Source organism: Apodemus sylvaticus, chromosome 1 (assembly GCF_947179515.1).
Source record: "Apodemus sylvaticus chromosome 1, mApoSyl1.1, whole genome shotgun sequence".
NCBI lineage: Eukaryota > Metazoa > Chordata > Mammalia > Rodentia > Muridae > Apodemus > Apodemus sylvaticus.
In genome coordinates, this window is record NC_067472.1 from 87075948 (window position 1) to 87097211 (window position 21264).

Below are 21264 nucleotides of genomic sequence, written 5' to 3' on the forward strand. Positions count from 1 at the left end.
GAGAAGGATTTCAAGGGGGCGGGCCAGAAATTCGAAGCTGACTTCCGGGTCGCGGCGGCGCGGGTGCTCACGTGTAGAGTCTTGGCCTGCAATTAGACCAGGTGAGTGCGGGTGGCTGGTGCGGGCCCCGGAGGCGGGCCAGCACGCTTGGGGAGAAGGAAACAAAGATTAGTCACCGCAAACTCGCCCGCAGCCCTCGGTCTCTCTCCAAGCCTTCCCGCCTTGGAGTAGACCTAGGGATGAGCCTGGCTAGCAAGCAGCCTCCGGTTGGTGAGGACTGCACACGCTCCTCTGGGCTCGAGTCCGTGTTTTGCACCTTGTTGGCTTTGGCCGACGTAAATTAACGTCTCCGAGGCCTGCGAGGCTTATTGGTCGTACTAACCCTAACCACTGCAACCGCGGGAATTTAAAAGTGGGCATAGTGGCCCACGTCTGTAACCCCGGCACGCAGGATGCTGAGGCAGGAGGACCGCGCGCTGCAGACCAGCCCTGACAGTGTAGTCAAACTTTGTCTCAAAAAAGCAAAGTGCTTTTGAAGAAACCATGTGTTTGCAGCTGATGCGGTGTAGGTTCGGTTCCACTTCTCGCGAGTGAAGTACAGTTACAGGGATGGAAAAGAGGATGTTGGTGTTGGCTGAGTGGCTGACCTAAGAAGTTGGTTAAGCAGACGCCAGGGACATTTGTGTCCGGGTTATTTCTCGTGATCACTGCCCCCAATCCTGTAGACTCTTGGTCTTCCTTGACATTATCCTATCAAGACTTCTTTCTCTCCTTTGTGAGTCCCCTTCCTCTGTCCTCTAAAAGTCAGTAGTCTTGCCTGGCAGTGGTGGCGCACGCCTGTAATCCCAGCACTTGGGAGGTAGAGGCAGGCGGATTTCTGAGTTCGAGGCCAGCCTGGTCTACAGAGTGAGTTCCAGGACAGCCAGGGCTACACAGAGAAACCCTGTCTCAAAAAAACCAAACCAAAACAAACAAACAAAAAAAGTCAGTAGTCTTGAAGTAATTACCATCCCCCGAAGTCCTGTTTATGTCATCCATGTTGGCCAGAGTCACTCCCTTGCCTCAGACCTACAGTACACCTGTTCAGTGGGTTATGTCAAGCTGGGTTTCATCCAGCTGCCCAGTCACCCTCCACTTCTGCCTCAAGGGTTGACTCTACTATCCTATTGGTCAAGTTGGAAAAACCATATTCAGACATTTTCTTGACAACTGGATACTGTTGGTCTAGTTGTTTGACATCATGACACAAGCTAGGGTCATTTGGCATTTTCTTGGTTAATGATTTATGTGGGAAGTCCCAGGACTCTCCTGTGTGCCCCTAAAGCTAGGTGAATGGACTTGAACTATATGGCTCAAGCCTGCCTAGATCTTTGAAGCTGCCCAGAGCAAGCTGAATCCTTTGTGGACCATGTTAGCTCTGAAGCCACAGGAGTGCAGGATAGAGAAACTCCTGGACTCCTAATTTCCACCTCTTTGCTCAGAAGCCTCCCATGTTTTGTCTCTAGTCCACAGAGTAACAAGAACCATAGTGGTGACCGTAGTGAAAGCCATACATTGAATCCCCAGCCACTTGCCATACATCAGTGCTTCTGTTTTCCCGAGGAAAGCTGGGTAATGAAGGTTTCCATGTGTCTTTGCCACTCGGTAATTCCTAGCATTCACATTGAAATTGAAGACAGTGCTTGCAGCTGTCTTGTAGACTGAGGTAGCCCAACTTGTGTGCCTTCTGGTTCAACCTTTATATGACTGGTAATACTGGAATTCATAGAAGCCAAGGGTATAAAGCAAGGAAGAGTATTCCAGTGTTTCCATTTGACCCAAGTGTTTGGAGTCCTGGCTGGGGCTTGTCTCACCTTGCCACGTTGTTTAGGTAGCTTGGGATCGTAAGGGTTGGGGAACGGGATTCTTTTCTAGACCTAGAGCAGGAGCACTGTAGAGATGAGCTAGTGAAAGGTTCTATTAACTGCCATTTATTGGATCTGGTGGTAGTCTGCTTGGAATTTCTCTCTGCTTCATCTGGTTAAAAAAAAAGTCATGGAAGCCAGCTAATGTCTTGATCACAGCTGACTTGAGTAGGTGCTTGGTTAATATCTGTTGAGTTTAGGTCTGTCTGGAGGTTTCAGGGGGATGGTGGACAAGGAATCAAGTGCTCGAAGCCTTTTCTCTAGGGTCTCCTGCACCTCTTTACGGATGGATGAGTTCTTTCCTCCCAGAACAGGAAACTGACGTGCAGTGAGGTAAGGGGTGAGTGAGGAGTTTGGGTTTGAATGTAGGGCCATCTGCATTTGCACTTCCTACCATTTAATTGTTTTTCCTCTTGCTCCCAAGGAATGGGAGCTGTTTTCCCTTTCTCTGGGACCACAGGCTGGGTCGGGGTAGAATGATAAACTGCATTATTTCTGTTTTTCTTCTCAGTAATGGTCAGCAAGACTCAGAAAGCAGACCTGGGCTCACGACTCCCAGAGAAGAAGAAAAAGAAGAAGAAGAAAAAGAGGGTGGTTGCAAATGTCTCAGAACCAGAGACTCAATACTCAGTCTTAAACAATAATGATTATTTTATAGATGTTTCTCCTCCAAGGGCCACATCCCCTTCTAACAATGTGGGTGAGGTGCAGGTCCCTGAGATGTTACTGAGCAAGAGAAAGAAGAAAAAAAAGTCGTGTAGCACTGACTTGGAGGAGTACCCGGGGACTGAGCCTACACGGGCAAGGCAGAAAAAGTCACCCAGCCCTAGAAGACAGGTCCTCGAGCCATCAGCAGAAGGCCTCATCAGAGAGAAGAAAAAGAAGAGGCGGAAGTCCTTATCAAAATCTGCCTCCCAAGGCTCAGGGCTGAAGAGCTCCCCAGACCCCAAGCATGCCAAGGAGGTAAGCAAACCTGGTAGGAAGTCCAAAAAACACAGGAAGGACAAAAAGGTTCCTGACATGGAAGCCTTTCCTCCCCAGGACTCTTGGCTCTATGAGGCTGGGGATGCTCTGCGCTCATGCTTAGAGGGGGCAGAGGCTGAGGAGCAGGCAGCCTTGGGGCAGAAAAGGAAACAGGGGAGCCCCAGAGATCACAGCACCAAGAAGAAGAAGAAGAAGACCCACCAGGAGGGAGACATCCTCCTGGTCAACTCCCGGATCTCCATGGAGAACAGCCTGAAGAGAGGGAGTAAGAAGTCAATCGGAAGTGAAGCTTTGGAGTTCATCCCGATAGACAGCCTGAAGGCCCCCGGGAAAAAGAAAGCAAAGTCCAAGAAAAAAGTGGAACAGCCAGTTGGTGAAGGGCCAGCTGTGAAAAGGAAGAAAAAGAAGAAGAGGAAAGAGAGTGAAGTAAAGGAAGACCCCTGGCAGGAGGAAAAAGAGGCAGGTTTCATGGAGTCTGGGGGTTAGGTTGCCATATGGGTGCCTATGCACGTATAATGCCCAGGCACTTGTGCATTAGCTGACAGAACCCCAGCGTCCTTGTGCGTGCGTGCATGCATGCGTGCATTAGTATGTACTGGAAAAGGATAGGAATCACCTGTTTTTTAAAACTGGATCCAGAAGCTCCTCTAATGTCACCAGTAATGCAGGTGTCCTTCACTATCCATAATTGGGGATCCTTTTATGTAACTCTCTTGTGACTTGCTGTCTGTCTATCAGGAGCCAGTAGCTGTCAGCTACACTATAGGCTATAGTGTTGCTCCTAGCTCAGTGGATCCTAGAGTATGTTAGGAGATGCCAGTGTGTCCTTTCCCCAAGCCTGTGTCTCGGCAACCCAAGAAATGACCATCTGCAATGGGAGTAAGATCTGGCTTCTCCAGCTCTGTGCCAGCCATGGCCCTGTGGCCTTCACGAGGTGATAATGGCATTTTCTGAGGAGCACTGTAACATACAGGGCCATCAGGAAGATGTGGCTGGCTTGTGTCTACTTTCCCAGACAGGGTTGGGATGATGGTGGCTCCGTGTTGCAGCCTGCAGGGTGGTGGTGGCTACTGGCATTCTCCCAGCTTTGTCCTCATGCATTAGGCTCTGTTTTCCACCCACAGCTCAAGTGTGGAAATCAGAAGACAATATGAGGGAGACTGTTCTCTGTTTCATGACATGGGTCCTGGGTAGACTTAGGTCCCTCAGGCATGGCAAAGCAACTCTGCTGCTCTTTATTCAGAAACTCAGAGCTAGGGAGATGATTCACTGGGTAAGAGTGCTTGCTCTATAGCACTGGGACCAGAGTTCAAATCCCCAACAGTCACCTAAGAAGCTGTGCATGGCACTATGTGCCTGTAACTTATGTATTGGTGGGGGAGAGAGAGACAAGATTCGTTTGAGAGGCCGCACCTTGAGGCAATGATAGTGATAGAGGAAGACACTACTTGCTTCCACCTGTGGACACAGGTACATGCAACACACAATTCAGGGTAAGATGGACCTGGAGGCTTAAAGCTAGTTCCCATTCAGTGTTAGGACCTCTTTCTCCCAGGAGACAGGGAAAGGTATTCCCTCTGCTCTGCTTCTTATCTAGCAGACAGCCCGCACAGGTTACTGACTCACAGAGCCCAGGCCAGGAGTGATAGTGTAAGGAGGGCTGACGAAAGCTCCCCTGCCCCATCGTCTTGTATACATGTATGATACTGGGGCCAAGCACAGCATTCTAAAGAATGCAAAAGCTGTTGGCACTTGTCATTCGTGACAGACCAGGGACTGATTGTCCCTGGCCTGCAGTCTGAGGGTACTCTGAGGACCTGGTTGGGGAGACCCTTCTAGGCCATCAGCAGGCCAAGGGTTACTCAGTTGCACACCAGCCTTTGAGTCAGGAGGCCTGGATTCAAGTTAACACTGCCACTGAGCTGCAGTGACCTAGTTGTCCCCCTTTACCTCTCTGAGCTTCCACTTTGTGTCATCTGGTTCATGCTCCCATTTGCTGGAGAGGTGCATGAAAGGGAAAGTGGGCAGGGCTTTGTTGCCTCAGGTTCTGTCTTGACAGAACCTAGTGCTGCCATGCTCTGCAGGCCTTTCTTGGATCGTGTGACCTTACTCTGAGGCTGCTCATGGCTAACATCTGCCGCCTTTGCAGGAGTCAGACCCAGACTTGGAGGTGGTGCTGGAAAAAAAAGGCAACATGGATGAGACCTGCATAGATCAGGTATGGCCCAGCCTGTCCGGTGTCACCCCCAAGATACCCTCCCTTCCCATCAGGCCACAAATTCCTGGGCTCAGGGAGATTGGGATCTCTAAAGGGGTCTTGTCAATTCCATGGCACACCTCTAGGGCAGGTAACCTCAGCCCACCTGCACCTTTGGCCAGGGGATCCCAAAGCTGCTTTGACTTTTTCTGAGGGTTCTCACAGGCCCTCTCAGGGAGCCTACTGAAGAGTGTCAGGAAAATGGGGATCTGTGACCCTATAGCTAGAGCAGGTAAACATGCCCAGCCATGCCCATGGGGTATCTCCACCCGTTCAGGAGCTTGAGAGCTATCTTACAAGCTAGTATCAGCTCTGTCATGTGCATGTCCCTATGTGGGATCTAGACTTTGTAGAACTGGGATGCTCCTATGTTCCTTTCCCTTGGAGCCTGGCAGGACTGCGGAGCTGTGGGAGCCTGGTGTTCATCCGTGCTTCGCTGGCTGCTAACCCTTCTCTATGAGTCAGCATGGGTCTTCATAGGCACTTGTAGAGAAAGGGGAGGGTGTGTTGGAAGGGTATCTGTTGCACATATAGATGACACCTGGTCCCGGGTGCCTGCTGAGGCAGCACTGTGATAGAGATCGAACAGTCCTGTCTCATAGCTTCTCATCTCCACCTTAGGAGAAAAGGAAGATGGAGTAAAGTTTAGAAATGAGGAGGGATACCCAGAAGAGATGATGTGTGCCAGACCTGCTGTGGAGCTGTGGGTGTGAGGGGACTGCACTTGGAGGAGGGTGATGCATATATAGCCAAGGAAAGGGCCAGGGGGGAGTGATGTGCTGGAGCCTCTCCAGGACGGGCCTGGGCCACTGGCCTTCAGGGCTCCTAACCACCATGCAGGGCCAGGAGTGCTCTGCTCAATAGGCCAAGGCCAGTAATGCTATAGTGGCCCAGGACAGCATGCAGAGGGGCCAGCCGTGGGACCCCAGCTCTTTTGAGGCCTGTCCCTTGGCTGGGGTCTCCCCTTAGGACACAGCCAAATGTTGAGCAGCCCCAGCCACCCAACACTGCAGAGCTCTTGACTGACTTTGTGGTTCTCTGCCTACTAAATATCTCTGAGGCTTATTAGGGACGGCCTTGAGTCTCCCCTTCTGCTTCCCCCATAACTACTGAAAGGTGGCTGTGTGTAAAATGGGAAGATAACATGTCTGAGAATCCTCCTGCCCACTGTCATACATGAGCTCCTCCTGTGTGCTTCCAGCTCATTGTACTGTATGTGGCTGAGACGGGAGGCAGGCAGTCTGTCCTCACTGCTTCTGTTGTGGTGAACCCTCATCTGTCTCCCTCATCCCTGCTTTTCTATACTACAGCATCCGCTATAGATTTTGTGTTTTGAATTGTATGAAAAGCACCCTCATTTCAAAGCTTTTGTCTTGTAAAGGGGAATCAAAGGTAGACCTAAATCCTTGAGAAGGAAGCAAAAGCCCTGGAACCTTCTGTAGCCAGCCTAGCAGGCGCGTGCCCCGCCTGGGCTCTGCTACAAGTGCTTCTTCCCCGAGCTCAAGCTTTCCAATTTCTGCAGGTAACTAACTGATCCAGTGATCAGAAAGGGGAGGTGAGTTTTGCAAGGCCGCACGACCCGTTTGGCAGCATTGCTGGGATTCCAGCCTTGTTTCTAGAAAGCTGTGCTGTCCTCACGGAAGGTGACTAGAATATGCACTGCACAGGAGAGGGCCTCAGCACTTCAGTTGGCCAAGTCCCTATAGCTCACTGTTTACCTATGTTCTGGTAAAGGTGGATCATCCTCTGTTACAGGAAAATCACTTCTCAAGAAATTGTGCCCATGACGAGTTTTCAGGCCAGAGGACCAACTATTAATCAGAATGTCCTCTGCTCTGGATCAGAGTAAATCTCTTGATCTTCCACCCCACCTTTATGTAGCATTAAGATCAATAGAGAACGGGGTCTCATCAGCCTCTTCGTTTTATTTAGCTGCCTATTTACTTATTTTATCCTCGCCTAGGTGAGACGGAAGGCCTTGCAAGAAGATATTGATCGTGAGTCGGGCAAGACAGAGGCTTCAGAACCCAAAAAGTGGACGGTGGGTTTGTTGTGGTGGGCTTGACATCCATCCAGAACCTAAGGTGCTCAGCTGACCAAGCATAGAGTTGGTCTGAGCCAGCTTCACTCCTAAAGGACTGCTAAGGGGCCAGCACTGAGATACACCCCCAAGACTTCATGTCCTGTTGTGGACAATAGGGTGACCTGCAATGTAGTCTCAAGGGGCTCTTTGTAATTGCAGGAAGTGCCCATGGAAGGCTGTTAGGAGCATACAGGAGTGGGAGTTGGGGCTAGACTTCTTAAGACACCCTTGGGAAATATCCATACCCCATCTGAGAAGGTAGGAGATTGTAAGGGCCATGGACTTGGCCACATAAGTTTTACAGCCTGGCCATAGCACCGTCTCTTTGTGCCTTCAGTCAACTTTATAACCTCCAGTTCCTAGCTGGTGTCTACCTGGGCTGGCACTGTGCTGTGTACAGAGGTATACAGGACCCTCATCATCAGGGTCTGTGTAGTACCTGGAAGGGGTAGGTGTTGGATGGTGTGCTGTACTAGATGAGAAATAAAGCTTCTCAGGACAGGTGGCACTTATCTTAAGACTCTGAATATGGTGGTCCGAGTCCTTAGCAGACAGGGCAGTGGCAAATGCAGGACCCAAAAGTGGGAGTGGACTCAGACTGAGCCCTTGAAAAAGCCAGGCTGGCCGGGCATGGTGGTGCACGCCTGTAATCCCAGCACTTGGGAGGCAGAGGCAGGCAGATTTCTGAGTTCTAGGCCAGCCTGGTCTACAGAGTGAGTTTCAGGACAGCCAGGGCTACACAGAAAAACCCTATCTCAAAAAACCAAAAAAAAAAAAAAAAAGAAAGAAAAGAAAGAAAAAGCCAGGCTGATGACAGGGTAGCGGGAGCAAGCTAATGTACCACACCATTACAGTCCAGGACCACAGGGAAGTTTCTACTAGGTAGTGACCTGAGGGAGCCACTGCAGAGCTCAGGTATGAAAGGGACTAGGAGGAAGAAAATTGTATATGTGTGGCAAGTGTGGCCATTGGAGTGAATTCAGGGCAAAAGGGGAGGACCACACCTGGAGGAAAGGGCAGTCTGCCTACTTTGTTTTTAGCCTCCTGTTTATCCTCTAGAGGACTTTGAGGCTTAGAGAGGTTGTGACTTGATCAGCCACACAGGTGGGCCTTTATCCCAAGCTGCATATAACTTCAGGGTCTTGGGGACTTGAGCCAGTCTTACAAACCTGAGGTGGAATGGGTCTTGGAAAGCTCTCACATTTCTAGCAAGGAGAATTTGTACACTGGTGATAAATAGAGCACCTCTGCTTCCTGACTCCTTCTCTTGTCAGACTAGACATTACCTGGCTGGTGATTGCCGTGCTGTGGGGGAAACTGCTCTGTGGAAGATGAGGGAAGGGTGATGATGCGCTCTGTGCTGCAGCGGGAAGGGTTAGGGTGGTTAGCTGCTCAGTGCTTAAAGTACTTGCTACTCAAGCTTGAGGTCCTGAATTGGAATCCCCAGAAGCCACATGAAAGCCAGATACATAGCACAAGTGTCTGTGATCCTAGAACTTCTATGAAGTGGTAAGAGTCTGTTGTATGACACTGATCTATAGAGGTACAACAAAACATATACTCATCCCGCATAGGGAGCCAATGTCAGACCAAAGTAATGATACCACCAAAGCTTGATAAATTAGTTAATTGAGGTTACAGGAGTATGGGTTACTTAGAAGAGCATGGATAACTGAAGGGAGCTGCATTACCAAAACTCTACCCCAGCATGAATGACAACTCATGAAGGGTAGAGCGCTGGAGCATTCTACATGAGTTGCAGGCAGTTCAATAGCTCTGCAGTCCTTACTGCTTATGTAACCTTGAGGGAGGGCCCTTATGAACCTGCTAAGTTTCAGGGACTGCCTAAGACTTAGTTGTTTACTTCCTGGGTCTTAATAAGCTCCCCTCTCAGAATGGACTACTAAAAATCAGAGGATCATTATACAACACAGGCTATATAGGAGGATCTCTGGAAGCTCGTGGCCAGCCAAGCACATGCAGCAGAAAAATCAATAGAGATCTTGTCTCAGATTAGAAGGCAAGAACCCCTGAGGTTGTCCTTTTACTCCACATGTGCACACACATTATGTATGAACACACACACACACACCAAAACACTAGTTGGACTATGGAAAGGTTAAGATGTGTTCCAAAGTCAGAAGAGGTGTTTGGTGTTTTGTGGTGCACTATGTGATATATGAAGTGAGGTGAAGTGTTCTTGTTATCACCATGTGTTTGGAGAAAGTAGAGTGCAGATTAGCTTGGTGTATAGTGACATTATTTGTTAGAAGCCAATAATGGGCTCTCAGGCTGGTCATTCTTGAGTTTGGAATCATCTGGCTGTATCACCCCCATTAAGCTCTAGGCCTCATTTCCTCACCTGTAATGTGGGAATGAACAGCCATATCCTTCACAGCTCATTAGGATGAATGAAATAGTTCATTGTGTGGCCAAGAGCGAGGGAAGCATTGATCTTCAAGGGCAATGACAGCCTTTTACTTTGCACACAGGGAACCCAGTTTGGCCAGTGGGACACTGCCGGCTTTGAAAATGAAGAGCAGAAGCTAAAATTCTTGAAGCTTATGGGTGGCTTTAAGCATCTGTCCCCATCATTCAGCCGCCCTCCCAGCATGACTGTCAGGTCCAACATGGCCCTGGACAAGAAGTCTTCAGAAATGCTCCAGCAGAGTCTGCAGCAGGACTATGACCGGGCCATGAGCTGGAAGTACAGCCACGGGGCTGGCCTGGGCTTTAACTCTGAGGCCCGCAAGGTCTTCTACATTGACCGGAATGCCTCCAGGGCTATCAAGTTGCAAGATTAAATTTTATTATCCTGTTCTTCAAACTGCATTTCTTGACCAGTTTTGCATCCGTCAAGTTGGCCTGAAATAGTCACCTGCAGTTACTGAGGACCAATATGAACTGCTAAAGCCTCCTATTTTCTGTGTTAAACTCCTTGGGTGACAGTATTTTAATAGTAGCTAGCAGTTGTTGACACGTGGAGGGTTCTGACTAAATTGTTTTCCTTACATTGATATACTTAAATCTAATTGTGGAATGGGTGCTGTTCTCATCTCTATCAAGTTCAGGGATAAAGTAATAAAGCGGCCCAGGGTCACCTTCCGTTAAGTGCCATCATGAGTACATCACCCAGAGTCTGTCAGTGATCAGTGGAGAAAGCAAGTGTTATGCCATGACTTCCGAGTTTGTTCCTTCTTATCAGGAGGCAAGTGTGGCTGAGCTTCCCCTCTGCGGCCAATACACCTGAGCTGGCTTCTTGCCAGCTGTCATCCTTCCATCTGATTGCTAAGCTTGGATTTGATGTTGCTGTACTGGCTGGACCGCAAGGCATTTTGGACAATAGGTAATCCTGCGTATGGACTCATGACATCCTCAGCAACATGTTCCATGTTTGTGTTCACTAAACAGAACACCTTGGACACTTGTGATGAAATCAAATATAAGGAGTGGAGAAGACACTTCATCTGCTGCAAGCACCATACCCACCCCCACCCAAAATATCACAGCAATCGTCACGGAGCTCCAGATACAGAGACCCATGTGACATGATATTCTCTCCCACCAGCTTTTGGCAGTCTGGTATCAAGGTTCAGATAAGGATATTTTCCTATGTCTTCGCCTGATCTCTCACTGGCAAAAACACTGGCTGGGAATGGGGAATGAGGTGTTGGTGGAGGGATTATCACCGCACTTGGCCAGGACATTCATTCATCTTTCCAGCACCATCACCAGTGTTGGTGTCTTCATGCTGCTAGGAAGATGGGGGAAAACCCTCTCTACAACCAAAGAAACTTCCAGCAGATCTTAGGAACCTTGATGGCTTCAATCAACTCTGTAGATGTTCCTTTATCAGCCCCCTTGATAAGGAGATGCCCCTCATGCCAGCCAGGGAGAGGGTGAGGTGTGCACTCCTGCCAAATGGGCAGCAGAGGTGATGCAGTAGTGCCTGAGGCAACTGCCTCCCTATCTTGTTCCCTAACCTGTGGGCATAGGCCACGTTGCAAAGACCTGTTTACACCACTTTCCTGGGACGAACTTGGCCTCATAACTTCAACCTCAAGATTCAGAAAAGGCCACCTCTGATCTCAGATGGCAGAATTGTGCATTTGAGTCAACTTCCGGACAATCTCTCCCGCCTTGGTGAACTCTGGGAACCATCTGCAGATGTTCCCCAGAGGTCACACTCCAGTCTTGAGCGTGCCTTAGCTCATCAAAAACTTGGACATGGCCACCTCATGGGTGGTAGTGAGAGCCAGATCTTTTTCTTAGCTGTTACATATACCTCAGTGCTGAAGGACAAGTTTGTAACGTGACACCTCAGCATTGACGCAGGTGCTCCATCTGCTCACCGTTCTCTAAGAATGAAGTCTGGAAGCCAGGACAGCTAGCTGCAGGGCCTCATCAGAGGGACTTCAGCCCTGTCCGCTGCTCACAAGTGTGGGCCACTTAACGCCTGTGCTTGTTAACCAGGCTCCAGTCCTACTGGTAATGGCTTGACCTCCCCACGCCCCTTTTCCACGTATTGCACCTTCCCCAGAACCCTGCAGTCTTCCGCCTGGTGTAGTCTATCTCCAAGGCACTGGGGTGGGGTCAGTGATCCAAGACAGCCTTCACCTTGACTGTCTGTCCCTCAGGCATTTACCAGCTTGGTGGCACTCAGCAATGTCCTTGTCCACCAGTCACCAAAATCTCACCGCTCCTACCACTTTGTTCTTGAGCTGATTTCTGTGCAGTATCCACTTGGGCCTATGAGGTCCTGCCCTCAGACTACCATGTAGCATCAGACTAACCAGTCAAAAGTCTCTCAGACACAGTTGTCCCCTGCTCTTAGTGCTACTTAGATTATGGCAGGCAGAAACACACACACACAGAGCAGAAGGGAAATTAAAGACACTAATAACCGGCTTTTATTATTATCATTATTTTTGTTTTGTTTTGTTTTTTATAAAGGGTTTCTTTATGTAGCCCTGAAGAGCATGCTAGCCTTAAAATTCAGAGATTCACCCATCTCTGCTTCCAGAGTGCTGGGATTAAAGGTATGCATCACTATTGCCTGGCTTCAAGCCACCACTGGCTATCAGATGAATTTGAAATAAGATCCTTGATTACCTGAGTAGGTTCTTTACTAAATTCCTTAACTGGAAGGTAGCAGAAGTGTGGAAGAGACTTGGAAGACACAACAGCCACTTGGGAAGGAAAAGGCCACAAGCCAAGAACACAAGCATCCTTCAGAAGCCATGTGGCATTTCTTTCCACCAGAGTACCCACAAAAGAGCTTAGACATGGTGACATCTTCACCCAGCCCAGAGAAACCAATGAGTTCTGAACAAAAGCAGTCACAGTAAAACCACAGGCAGTCACTGTGCTTGAAATTAAAGTAATAACCAGGAATGATTGACAGACGGACATGAGGAATCCTGTCTTCCATTTCCTAAACGTCTCTACATGTCCTTCCCAGGGGAAGTAGATGCCATTTGTGGAGGTGGGCTTCAGAGACTGCTCTGTCAGTACCACTTCTGCCCAGGTCAGCAGACTGATTAAGAGCCCTGTGGTGTGGATCTAACGTAAGGTTAAGCTGAGGTTAACACAGAAGCACTGGGAATTCTGCCCAATGTAGGTGCTTATGCTGTTCGACCTGGGCAGCCTTGAGGCAGAAGAGTGACTTACAAAGGATTATTTGTGAATTTGCCAGTTACTTTTCAAAGAATTAGCATCACAGTGAAAGGGACATATAAAATAATTTTAGTGGAAACAGTTTTGTGAACTAAAGGCCACTTAGGAGTATTTCAACAGCACCCTAGTGCATTCTGAGTTCTGGTATGCATGTTCACAGCAGAGGGAAAGGCATTTTTTAGCATCTGGTTTTTTTGAGACTGGGGTTCATATATTCCAGACTACCTTCAAACATGTAACTGGGGATCTTGATCAGGTAGGTCTTGATCCTCCCGTCGCTACCTCCTGACTACTGGGGTTATAGGTCTGTAATATGCACTCTGTTTTATGTTGTGTCTGCCAGGCAAGCATTCCACTAAGTGAGCCATATCCTTAGCCTCATCTGTTCATTTTTGGTTTGGTTTTTTAAGAAATTTTACTCAATTCCTTGGGCTGGAGGTACTCAATAGATTGGAACCAAATGTATGTACAGTAGTAGCCCTGGTCTTAAACTAGTAAAGACAAACACACACACATATATGACTTTATAACTTCTACTTTCTGAGGTTAGTCATGTATAGTGTTTCAGAATAAAGATAAATAAAATCTATGCCTAAAGCACAAATACTTTTTTTGAATGTGTATGTTTTGCCCTGACTAGCTTCGAGCAACCCTGCCTCTGCCTGCCTCCCAAGTAGCTGCAACTTGAAGTGTGTGGCCACCAGGGCAGTCTAGCCTGAAACACAGTTGAGCCAGAATTTAGATGTATTTTCACAGGCAGTAGTAGGTTCCAGGCTGTGTCAGCAGTCAGTGCTTCTGACCAGTGCTGTGAGCTGCAGCCCAAAGCAAGGCTTACTAAGCTCACTGAGAAGAAGCTCCAGCATAGTGTGCAGCAGTGCGCGGATCCGGGTGTGCTCACTAGGAGTGGGGAGTGATCAGCCAGCAGCTGGAAGCACAGCTGGTCTTTCAGGATAGTTTACTTAGTTACAGGAAGGGCACTGCAGTCTCCATAGTCCAGGTTGACCTTAAACTCATGGCATCGTCTGCCTCTTTAAGTGCTGGGATTACAGGAACACCTTCATGCCCCATTATAGGACATTTCTGCTGCAACTATCTGGAGTCTCAGATGTGACCTCAGTTTCTCTTACACTTTAAATCCAAATGTGCTACTTATGATTGGAAAAGAGTCAGCGGGCAAGCTGAAATTCCCCAAAGTGTTTTATAGGACACTTGTCTCTAACCTTAGAGTGTGATGTGTAACCAGGGGCTGCTTTTCAGCAAATGGGAACACCCTTGAGAACAAAAAGCTCCTTCCACCCTGGCTGCTCTCCACTAGTGCCCACAGATCCTCAGGCTGGGAACCAGAAGCCTTCCAACACACACCAAGACGCTGCTATCTAAAGAACAAGAATGGGTTTTAATGTTCTGTCAATTCCCCTTCTGCTGTCAGAATAGCCAAGTAGAAGACAGAGGCTTAAAACCAATCTGTATAAAAGTAAAAATAACAAAACCTCTACATTCTAGGAAGAGTTAATGGAAGCCAAGCAGATCTTCCAGGATGTGGCACTGGGGCTCCCGAAGGCCAAGTTCTCAGGTCCTGGTTTGCAGAGGGAGCCTCAGGGCCAGCTCTGACAGATGACTCATGCCGGGCTGTTTGCTTCGCTTCTTGATGTAGTCCAGAGTTTTCACCTAGAAAAAACAGCTCCAGCTAGGATTTGCTTGCCACTCGGCCCTGGGCTGGAGCCTCTTGTGAACTGCCTCTAAGTGAGTCTACCCTGCCTAGCAGACAATGGGCCACCTCCTCTGCATATCATTAAATTCAGTCTTGGGGCCTGGGCACATAGCTCTGTTGGCAGAGTGCTGACGTGCACAAAGTCCTGAGTTTCATCCCCAGCACCACAAAAGCTAAGTAAAGGCAGGAGGATCACAAATTTAAGGGTAGCCCGAGCTGCTACTTGTCTCAGGAAGACTCAGACTTGGTTGTGGCCAGGAGTGGTAACATTTTGCATTCTCAGTAAAAACTGAGAGGGAGTGTCTGGGAATATTTTCTAACAGAAGGAAGTCATCCAAAAGAATTTTTGGGTCTGGCACCCATCTTGGTGCTGCTGATGCTGTGTCAAGGTCAGTGTCACTCTGGCTGGCAGGGGCCCTGGTGCTTACCATGGTCCTTGTGTCTGCACAGCCGTGTCTCTGTGCCAGGTGCCACAGGTTGACAGAGAGTTGGTTCAGCTTGTTGTTACGAAGGTCACCATGGGCTAGGATGCTATTGAAGAAGGAAAGGCCCAGCAGGCTCTGTCGCTTCAGAGCCTGGAAGAGAGAAGGGCGGATATGACCTTGTGCTGGCACGCTGGATTGGCTCAGTGCAGATGTTCTTGGTAGGTTGATCAGAGCAACTTGGCCATGTGTTTGCTGAGCCCACCCACCACACCTGTAAATTATCTGTGAGCTTTACAACACACGGAGTGAGTGTACAACACATGGAGTGAGTGTACAACACACAGAGTGAGTGTATAACACACGGAGTAAATGAGGACTGAGGCACCACAAGTGCTTTGCTTAGCCCCTGGCTGTCACCCTGGTTAGGAGAGGCCCACAGTCCCTGGCTGTCACCCTGGTTAGAAGAGGCCCACAGTCCCTGGCTGTCACCCTGGTTAGGAGAGGCCCACAGTCCCTGGCTGTCACCCTGGTTAGGAGAGGCCCACAGTCCCTGGCTGTCACCCTGGTTAGAAGAGGCCCACAGTCCCTGGCTGTCACCCTGGTTAGAAGAGGCCCAACAGTCCCTGGCTGTCACCCTGGTTAGGAGAGGCCCACAGTCCCTGGGTTGGAAGTAAAACCTAACAGCTGTGCTTGGAGCACAAGTCAAGCCCGAAAGAGTCCTCGTGGCTCTCAGCCATGGCTTAAGCTTCTGAAAGCTGTAGTCACGGTTGCTGATCCTAACCAATACAGCTCCTGAACCAGGGTCCAGGTCCTGCATTTATAAGACACACCAACTGCACGGCATGGTGGTGCACACCTAAGTCCAGCCTCAGGAGGGTCAGGGGTTCCAAGTCATCTTCGACTCCAGGGAAGTTCAAGGCCAGACTGAGCTATATGAGACACCTCCATCTCCAAAAGTCAAAGAACAAAGAATCTGCTGACACTGTTTAACACCAGACCTTTCTAGAATCTTGCTTTGTTGGATCATCTATGAGGTGCCTCACCAAACAACCTTTTAACCATATGTGACCGGCTCTGAATGGCAGAGACAATGGGGAAAAGAGACAGTATTGCAGGTAAAAGGAAGCAGCATCTGCTGTTTCAGGATGCCATGGAACTAGATGTCACTGGATGGTGGCCATTGCCATGCAGAGCTGACATCCCAGGGCCTTTGCTATGTAGGCTTAGCAGTCCTGCCAAATGGTGCTACCAGGGTCATGTGTACCTGCTCCGCTCCATGGCAGCTAAGGGGTACCGAATCCTAAGATACGCTAGTACCTTTGCTCCACACACTTAATATCCCTGTGGAAGGGACATTCACAGCCTATGCTGGGCAGCCATCTAGAATGGTTCCAACATTCTGTCCTCGGGTTACTGGGTACAGTAACCATGCAGGTGCTGCTAGAAGGGAAATGCTGATGAAAACAAGGCGTCTAGTAGGCCCAGTCTAGTGGTGGAGCTCTTCAAGGGCAGAATAAAGGTCTTGCCAGAGTCAGAGACAAGCAGGGAAAGATGGTAAAGAAAGGCCAGCAAGGCACAAGGACCTCAACTGGATCCCCAACATCCATGTAAAAATGTGTGTGATGACGCACTTGTAATCCCAGTGGGAGCCAGGATGATCTCTGGGGCTCATGTGGTCAGCCAGCCAGCCAGCCCAGTGGTATTGATAAGCCTCAGATCAATGAAGATACTCATCTTCAAAAAAATAAGATGGCCGACTCCTGAAGAATAATACCCAAATCTGACCTCGGGCCTCCATATGCACATGCACGCATGGAGGGGAAAGGGAGGCGAGGCAGACAGGGAGGTCGGACAGATTCAAAGCACAAGAACTTAATCCTCTTGGCTTTTGAGATGGAAGGAGGCCAAGACCCAGGAAAACTTGGTCAATGGCCAATAAGGAAATGTCCACAGACAACAATTAGACTGATGTAGGTTCTTCCCGGTAACCCACAAGTAAGAATCACATCAGTTAACATCTTGACTTTGACCTCGTGGAACCAGGCACCAGCCCAGCCAGTCCTGACTTCTGACCCTGACATACACCCAACCACAGATGGGAGGTGTCAGAAGCTGCTAGTTAAGTGATGGCCATTGGTTGACAAGGCAACGAAGTGCAAACACACCCACTCTGCAGGCAAGCTTCCGGAGCTCAGGAGTAGGCTCAGGCTGCCCAGCTCCAGAACTTGTGCCTGCTGCCTGTTCTAGGCTCTGAGTGGCAGGCACCATGGTGGGAAGCACTGAGCCCCTTGAGGAATGTGACAGGAGCAGGTCTTGCTATGGGTGCCTAGGCCTATAGGAAGCGGAAGGATCACGGTAGGAGGGGCCACTGGCACCTCCTGGGTGTGACTTGCTAACCAGTCAGTTGTGACCTGCTCTGGTCTTAGGGGTGTCATCAGCCAATCCTGGCTGCTTCCCTTTGACACCCATTCCTCTAGTGCCTGGGGCAACAGAATGATACCTTTCTGCTTCATTAGAGAATTAAGCTCAGAAAATTCAACTTCAAATATTAGACTCTCCCCTGAGAGAGATCTTTCAACTACATCTCACTGCAGAGAAGAGGATTTTAAGCAGCCAGACTGTACAGACTCTAATTGGCTTTTCCTCCCTCATCAAACTCCCCAACAACATTTTATCCTAAAACACCCAGTATGGGTTTTCCAATTGCCACAGCCAATTATAAATGACATTACTTGATGTGTGTCAGGGTGTGAGGGCATGCTGGCAGATAGGAAAGCCGGAAGGGTCACTGTGTTCAAGGGAAGCCAGATTGTGCCTCGCACCCCCTAGGCTCTCTACAGATTTTTAAAGGGGTGTGGGGAGCTCTTTTCCAGTGAGAACTGTCATTTCCAGGAAGCTCTAGGGGCCTGGCACAGGTCCCTCCCACCCAATTTCTCTCAGAACTCAATCCTTCATGTGACTTTGACAGTTTTGGAACCAGGGTGGTTCCCAGCATAAGGGTATGGGACAATCAGGGATACTTAAGTGCAGGGCTCCCAAGAGCAGGAACCAGACCTCCACCTGGGTGGCAGCAGGCTGGGCAGCTTGGCCCTTATGTTACCCAGAAAGCTGAAACAGGGTATCTTCAATGAAAGGGAGGGCAGCAGGGCCAGTTACACTCACGGTCAGCTCTCTACTCAGTCCATCTGTCTCCCCCTCCCTTGCTACTTACTTTCTTTTTTATAATGTTTTTTTCAGATATTTATTTTATTTACATATGAATATTTTGGCTAAGTGTTTGTATGTGTACCACAAGGTGTTGGATCCCCTGAAATGGATAAGCCACCATGTGGGTGCTAGGAACCAAACCCAGGTCCTCTTGAAGAGGGACAAATGCTCTTAACTACAGAGCTATCTCTGCAGCCTCTCATTCATTCATTCATTGAGACAGGAACTCTCTTTGTAGCCCTGGCTGTTCCAGAACTCAGTATGTAGACCAGGCTGGCCTTGAACTCACAGAGACCTGCCTACCCTGGCCTCCCAAATGCTGGGACTGGAACTAAAGGCCATAGCACCACACCTGGCTAGCCTCCATTTTTTTTTTTTTTTTTTTTTTTTTTTTTTTTTTTTTTTAGCCTCAGCCTCATGGAGTCTATGCTGACCTCAAACTCTTAGTGTAGGAAACTCTTGAACTCTTAACCATCCTGCTTCCACTCCCAAATGCTGGGTTCACACACTGTTTCATACTGTGCTGGGATAAAACCAGGGCCTTGTGCATACTAGGCTAGCAACACTGAGCTATATCCCCAGACTACTGTTAAGACAGCCAGTGACCATCCTGGCTTAGCCTCTGAATGCTAGAATTATAGGTATGTGCCACTGTGCCCAGCTTTTTTGTTTCTAACTGATACATAATATTGAGAGAGAGAGAGAGAGAGAGAGAGAGAGAGAGAGAGAGAGAGAGAGAGAAGGAGAGCGAGAAGAGAGGGAGAGGGAGAAGGAGAGAGAACAAATGAACAAAACTTTGCAATCTGGGAGCAGACTCGTGTGTACCAGAGGCTGGAGTGAGCTGAGATTGGGAAGAACGGGGAACCACTCTTCACTCGGATTTGTTTCCCTTTCACAATGGACCACTTTGTAACTGCTCTGCCCTGTGGCTTCCAGAGCTTGTGGAGAGGTGGAGAGGGCAGGGGACCCACCTCATCCTTGGCCAGGGTTTTCAAGTGCTCCAGGATCTGAGCCATCACCACCTCACACAGCTTGCTGTTCTCAGCCAGGAACTTGGAGTCTCCCCCGTACAGGCTGTCATTGGAGTCAACTGGGTGAACAAACAAGGGCAGCATGTCACATGGGATGGCAGGGCCTGCGGGCTGTATGGGCCAAGACGACCCACTCGTTTTTTGATTCACTAAGAAAACATCTGGTCCGAGGCCAGCAGTGTGGAAGTGATCCCCACTGGCCATGCCTAGGGGATGACAGCAATAATCCCAGTGACCCTCTCGGCAGCTCCCAGGTCCTGTGACAAGCACTCTCCCTGTAGAAGGATGCACAAAACCAGCACTAGGAAGGGATGGCATGTACATCTTCAATGAGTGGAGAAACTGAGGCTCAGAAGCTAACCTAGCTAAGATGTTGAGCTGGGTAGTCTGATTCCAAAGCCTGAGCACTTACCATTGCACCCAGATACCTGCCCTGGGATCCTTGAAACCAACTGGCTAGCTTTATCATTCAGTTCTAGAAGGTTCTATTTATACTCCCAGGGAAGACAAGTATTCAACAATACTACCCAGATCTGAACCCTGACACCTACAATAATGACTGAGATGCCCAACAGAGCCAACAGTGGCATGTGTGCTACGGGAACAGTCAACTTTCTGACTCATGCCCGCCATCATGGTCCATGGTCCAATTACTCCCAAAGCTTCTACACTTGACAGTGTCTCCTTCCTCTCTCATAAGACACCATCTCTTGCTATCATTCAAGCTAGCCTGAAAATTACTCTGTAACCCAGGCTGGCCTTTAATTCACAGCAACGCCCCTGCTTCAGCCTCAGAGTACTGGAACTACAGATGTGAGCCACCATGCCTAGCTCTTTAACAAAGCCTCTGCTGGGCCACCTCCTGTGACAGCGACAGCCTAGAGAAAGACCAGTTCAGCTAAGGATGGCTTGAGCACAGCTTCCTCTTCCCTCCCTCATTCAACCATGATGGTCTCTGCTGGACAGGGCGGACACTGTGCAGTCTGTGGTGGTCCTTTGGGTTTTTGCCTCAATGATGAATCTCGGGCCATCTGCTTAGCAGAGGACAGCTCTGCAGCTCTGCGGCTCTGCTTATGATGACTGGTGTCATCCCCTGCATGCAGCTAGTCCCTGCTGTGAATGCTTGAGTTGTGTGTTTTTGTTTGTGCAGGGCTGGAGCTAGAATGTGCATGTCAGGCAGGGCTCCTGCACTACACTCTGATCTCCACATGCACTTGGAGGCCAGAGATCAATCCCGAATGTTGTTTCTCAGGAGATGTCCAGCTTTACGTATGTATGTATGCATGTATGTATGTATGTATGTATGTACAGTAAGGTTTCTTCTCAGTGGCACAGAAACTACTCATTGGTTAGGCTGGCCGGCCAGTAAGCCTCAGGGATCCCTTGTCTCTGCATTCTAGAAGACCGCATGCTTGAGGAGCACACTTTTCACCAGGTGGCCACCCCCATCCCTCTTCTTTGGCTGGCTAGCACCAGCCTACACAAACAAGAACACGGCTTCTGCCTTTTAGAGCGTGTTCCTTTCCTCTATGTTCACACGGCTACTCCCATTTTCTCGGCTAATCCTTTCGTTTCTTCCATCCCAATGCCCAACACGAAATGTCCCCATGGCTGGGTACAGTGTTGTTAGGCCAAGTGTCTAGGTGACAGAAGAAAAGATCAATGCTGGGAAGAACTAAGTGTGTGCCATCTGATAATTCAAATGGCCATGGGTGTGGGGGAGCCAGCCCTGGGGTGGGGCACAGAGCAGTAATCCAGTCATTAGGGAGGGATCTGCTGGGATGTGGTTGTGATTTCCTGGCACCCTTGTGTTACTATTATCTCTAAGGAACAACTGGGGAGGATCCCATCTCACCCACAGTTCAGAGGAGACAATATCCATCCAGGGGAAACACAGAAGGACCTCCAATTTGATCCTGTTGGACAAATGAAGAATAAAAGACAAAAGGGTCCACTTGCAGATGCAGTGGGTGGGGAGTGGGTGGA

The 21264-nt window shown here is 49.1% G+C and overlaps 2 protein-coding genes across 3 annotated transcripts in view; one reads left to right on the forward strand and one right to left on the reverse strand.

Annotated features, from left to right (window-relative positions):
* Window positions 1-18: 18 nt before the first annotated feature.
* On the forward strand, window positions 19-13508 carry Knop1 (lysine rich nucleolar protein 1). Of its 2 annotated transcripts, none has more exons than XM_052200399.1 (5): window positions 19-101; window positions 2416-3347; window positions 5038-5106; window positions 7109-7186; window positions 9721-13508. In XM_052200399.1, the coding sequence occupies exons 2-5, from the start codon at window positions 2418-2420 to the stop codon at window positions 10030-10032; spliced, it is 1389 nt and encodes a 462-aa protein (XP_052056359.1). In that variant the 5' UTR covers window positions 19-101; window positions 2416-2417; the 3' UTR covers window positions 10033-13508. The 2 variants fall into 2 exon arrangements, with proteins under 2 accessions (XP_052056359.1, XP_052056364.1); XM_052200404.1 differs by having other exon boundaries at window positions 2416-2867.
* Window positions 13509-14281: 773 nt separating this feature from the next.
* Window positions 14282-21264, reverse strand: part of Vps35l (VPS35 endosomal protein sorting factor like) — a 98407-nt gene continuing 91424 nt past the window's right edge. Inside the window, exons 29-31 of the mRNA XM_052200373.1 lie at window positions 19219-19337; window positions 15044-15190; window positions 14282-14572 (exon numbers count right to left, since the gene is read on the reverse strand). Of these exons, the coding sequence (XP_052056333.1) occupies window positions 14474-14572; window positions 15044-15190; window positions 19219-19337 (365 nt within the window). The 3' untranslated portion in view covers window positions 14282-14473. The remainder of the gene's footprint in view (window positions 14573-15043; window positions 15191-19218; window positions 19338-21264) is intronic.

Coding starts and splice junctions, on each gene's coding strand:
- Knop1 (XM_052200399.1), top strand. CDS start 2,418: ATGGTCAGCAAGACTCAGAAAGCAGACCTGGGCTCACGACTCCCAGAG. Junction 5,107..7,108: donor ATGAGACCTGCATAGATCAG/GTATGGCCCAGC, acceptor ATCCTCGCCTAG/GTGAGACGGAAGGCCTTGCA. Junction 7,187..9,720: donor CAGAACCCAAAAAGTGGACG/GTGGGTTTGTTG, acceptor CTTTGCACACAG/GGAACCCAGTTTGGCCAGTG.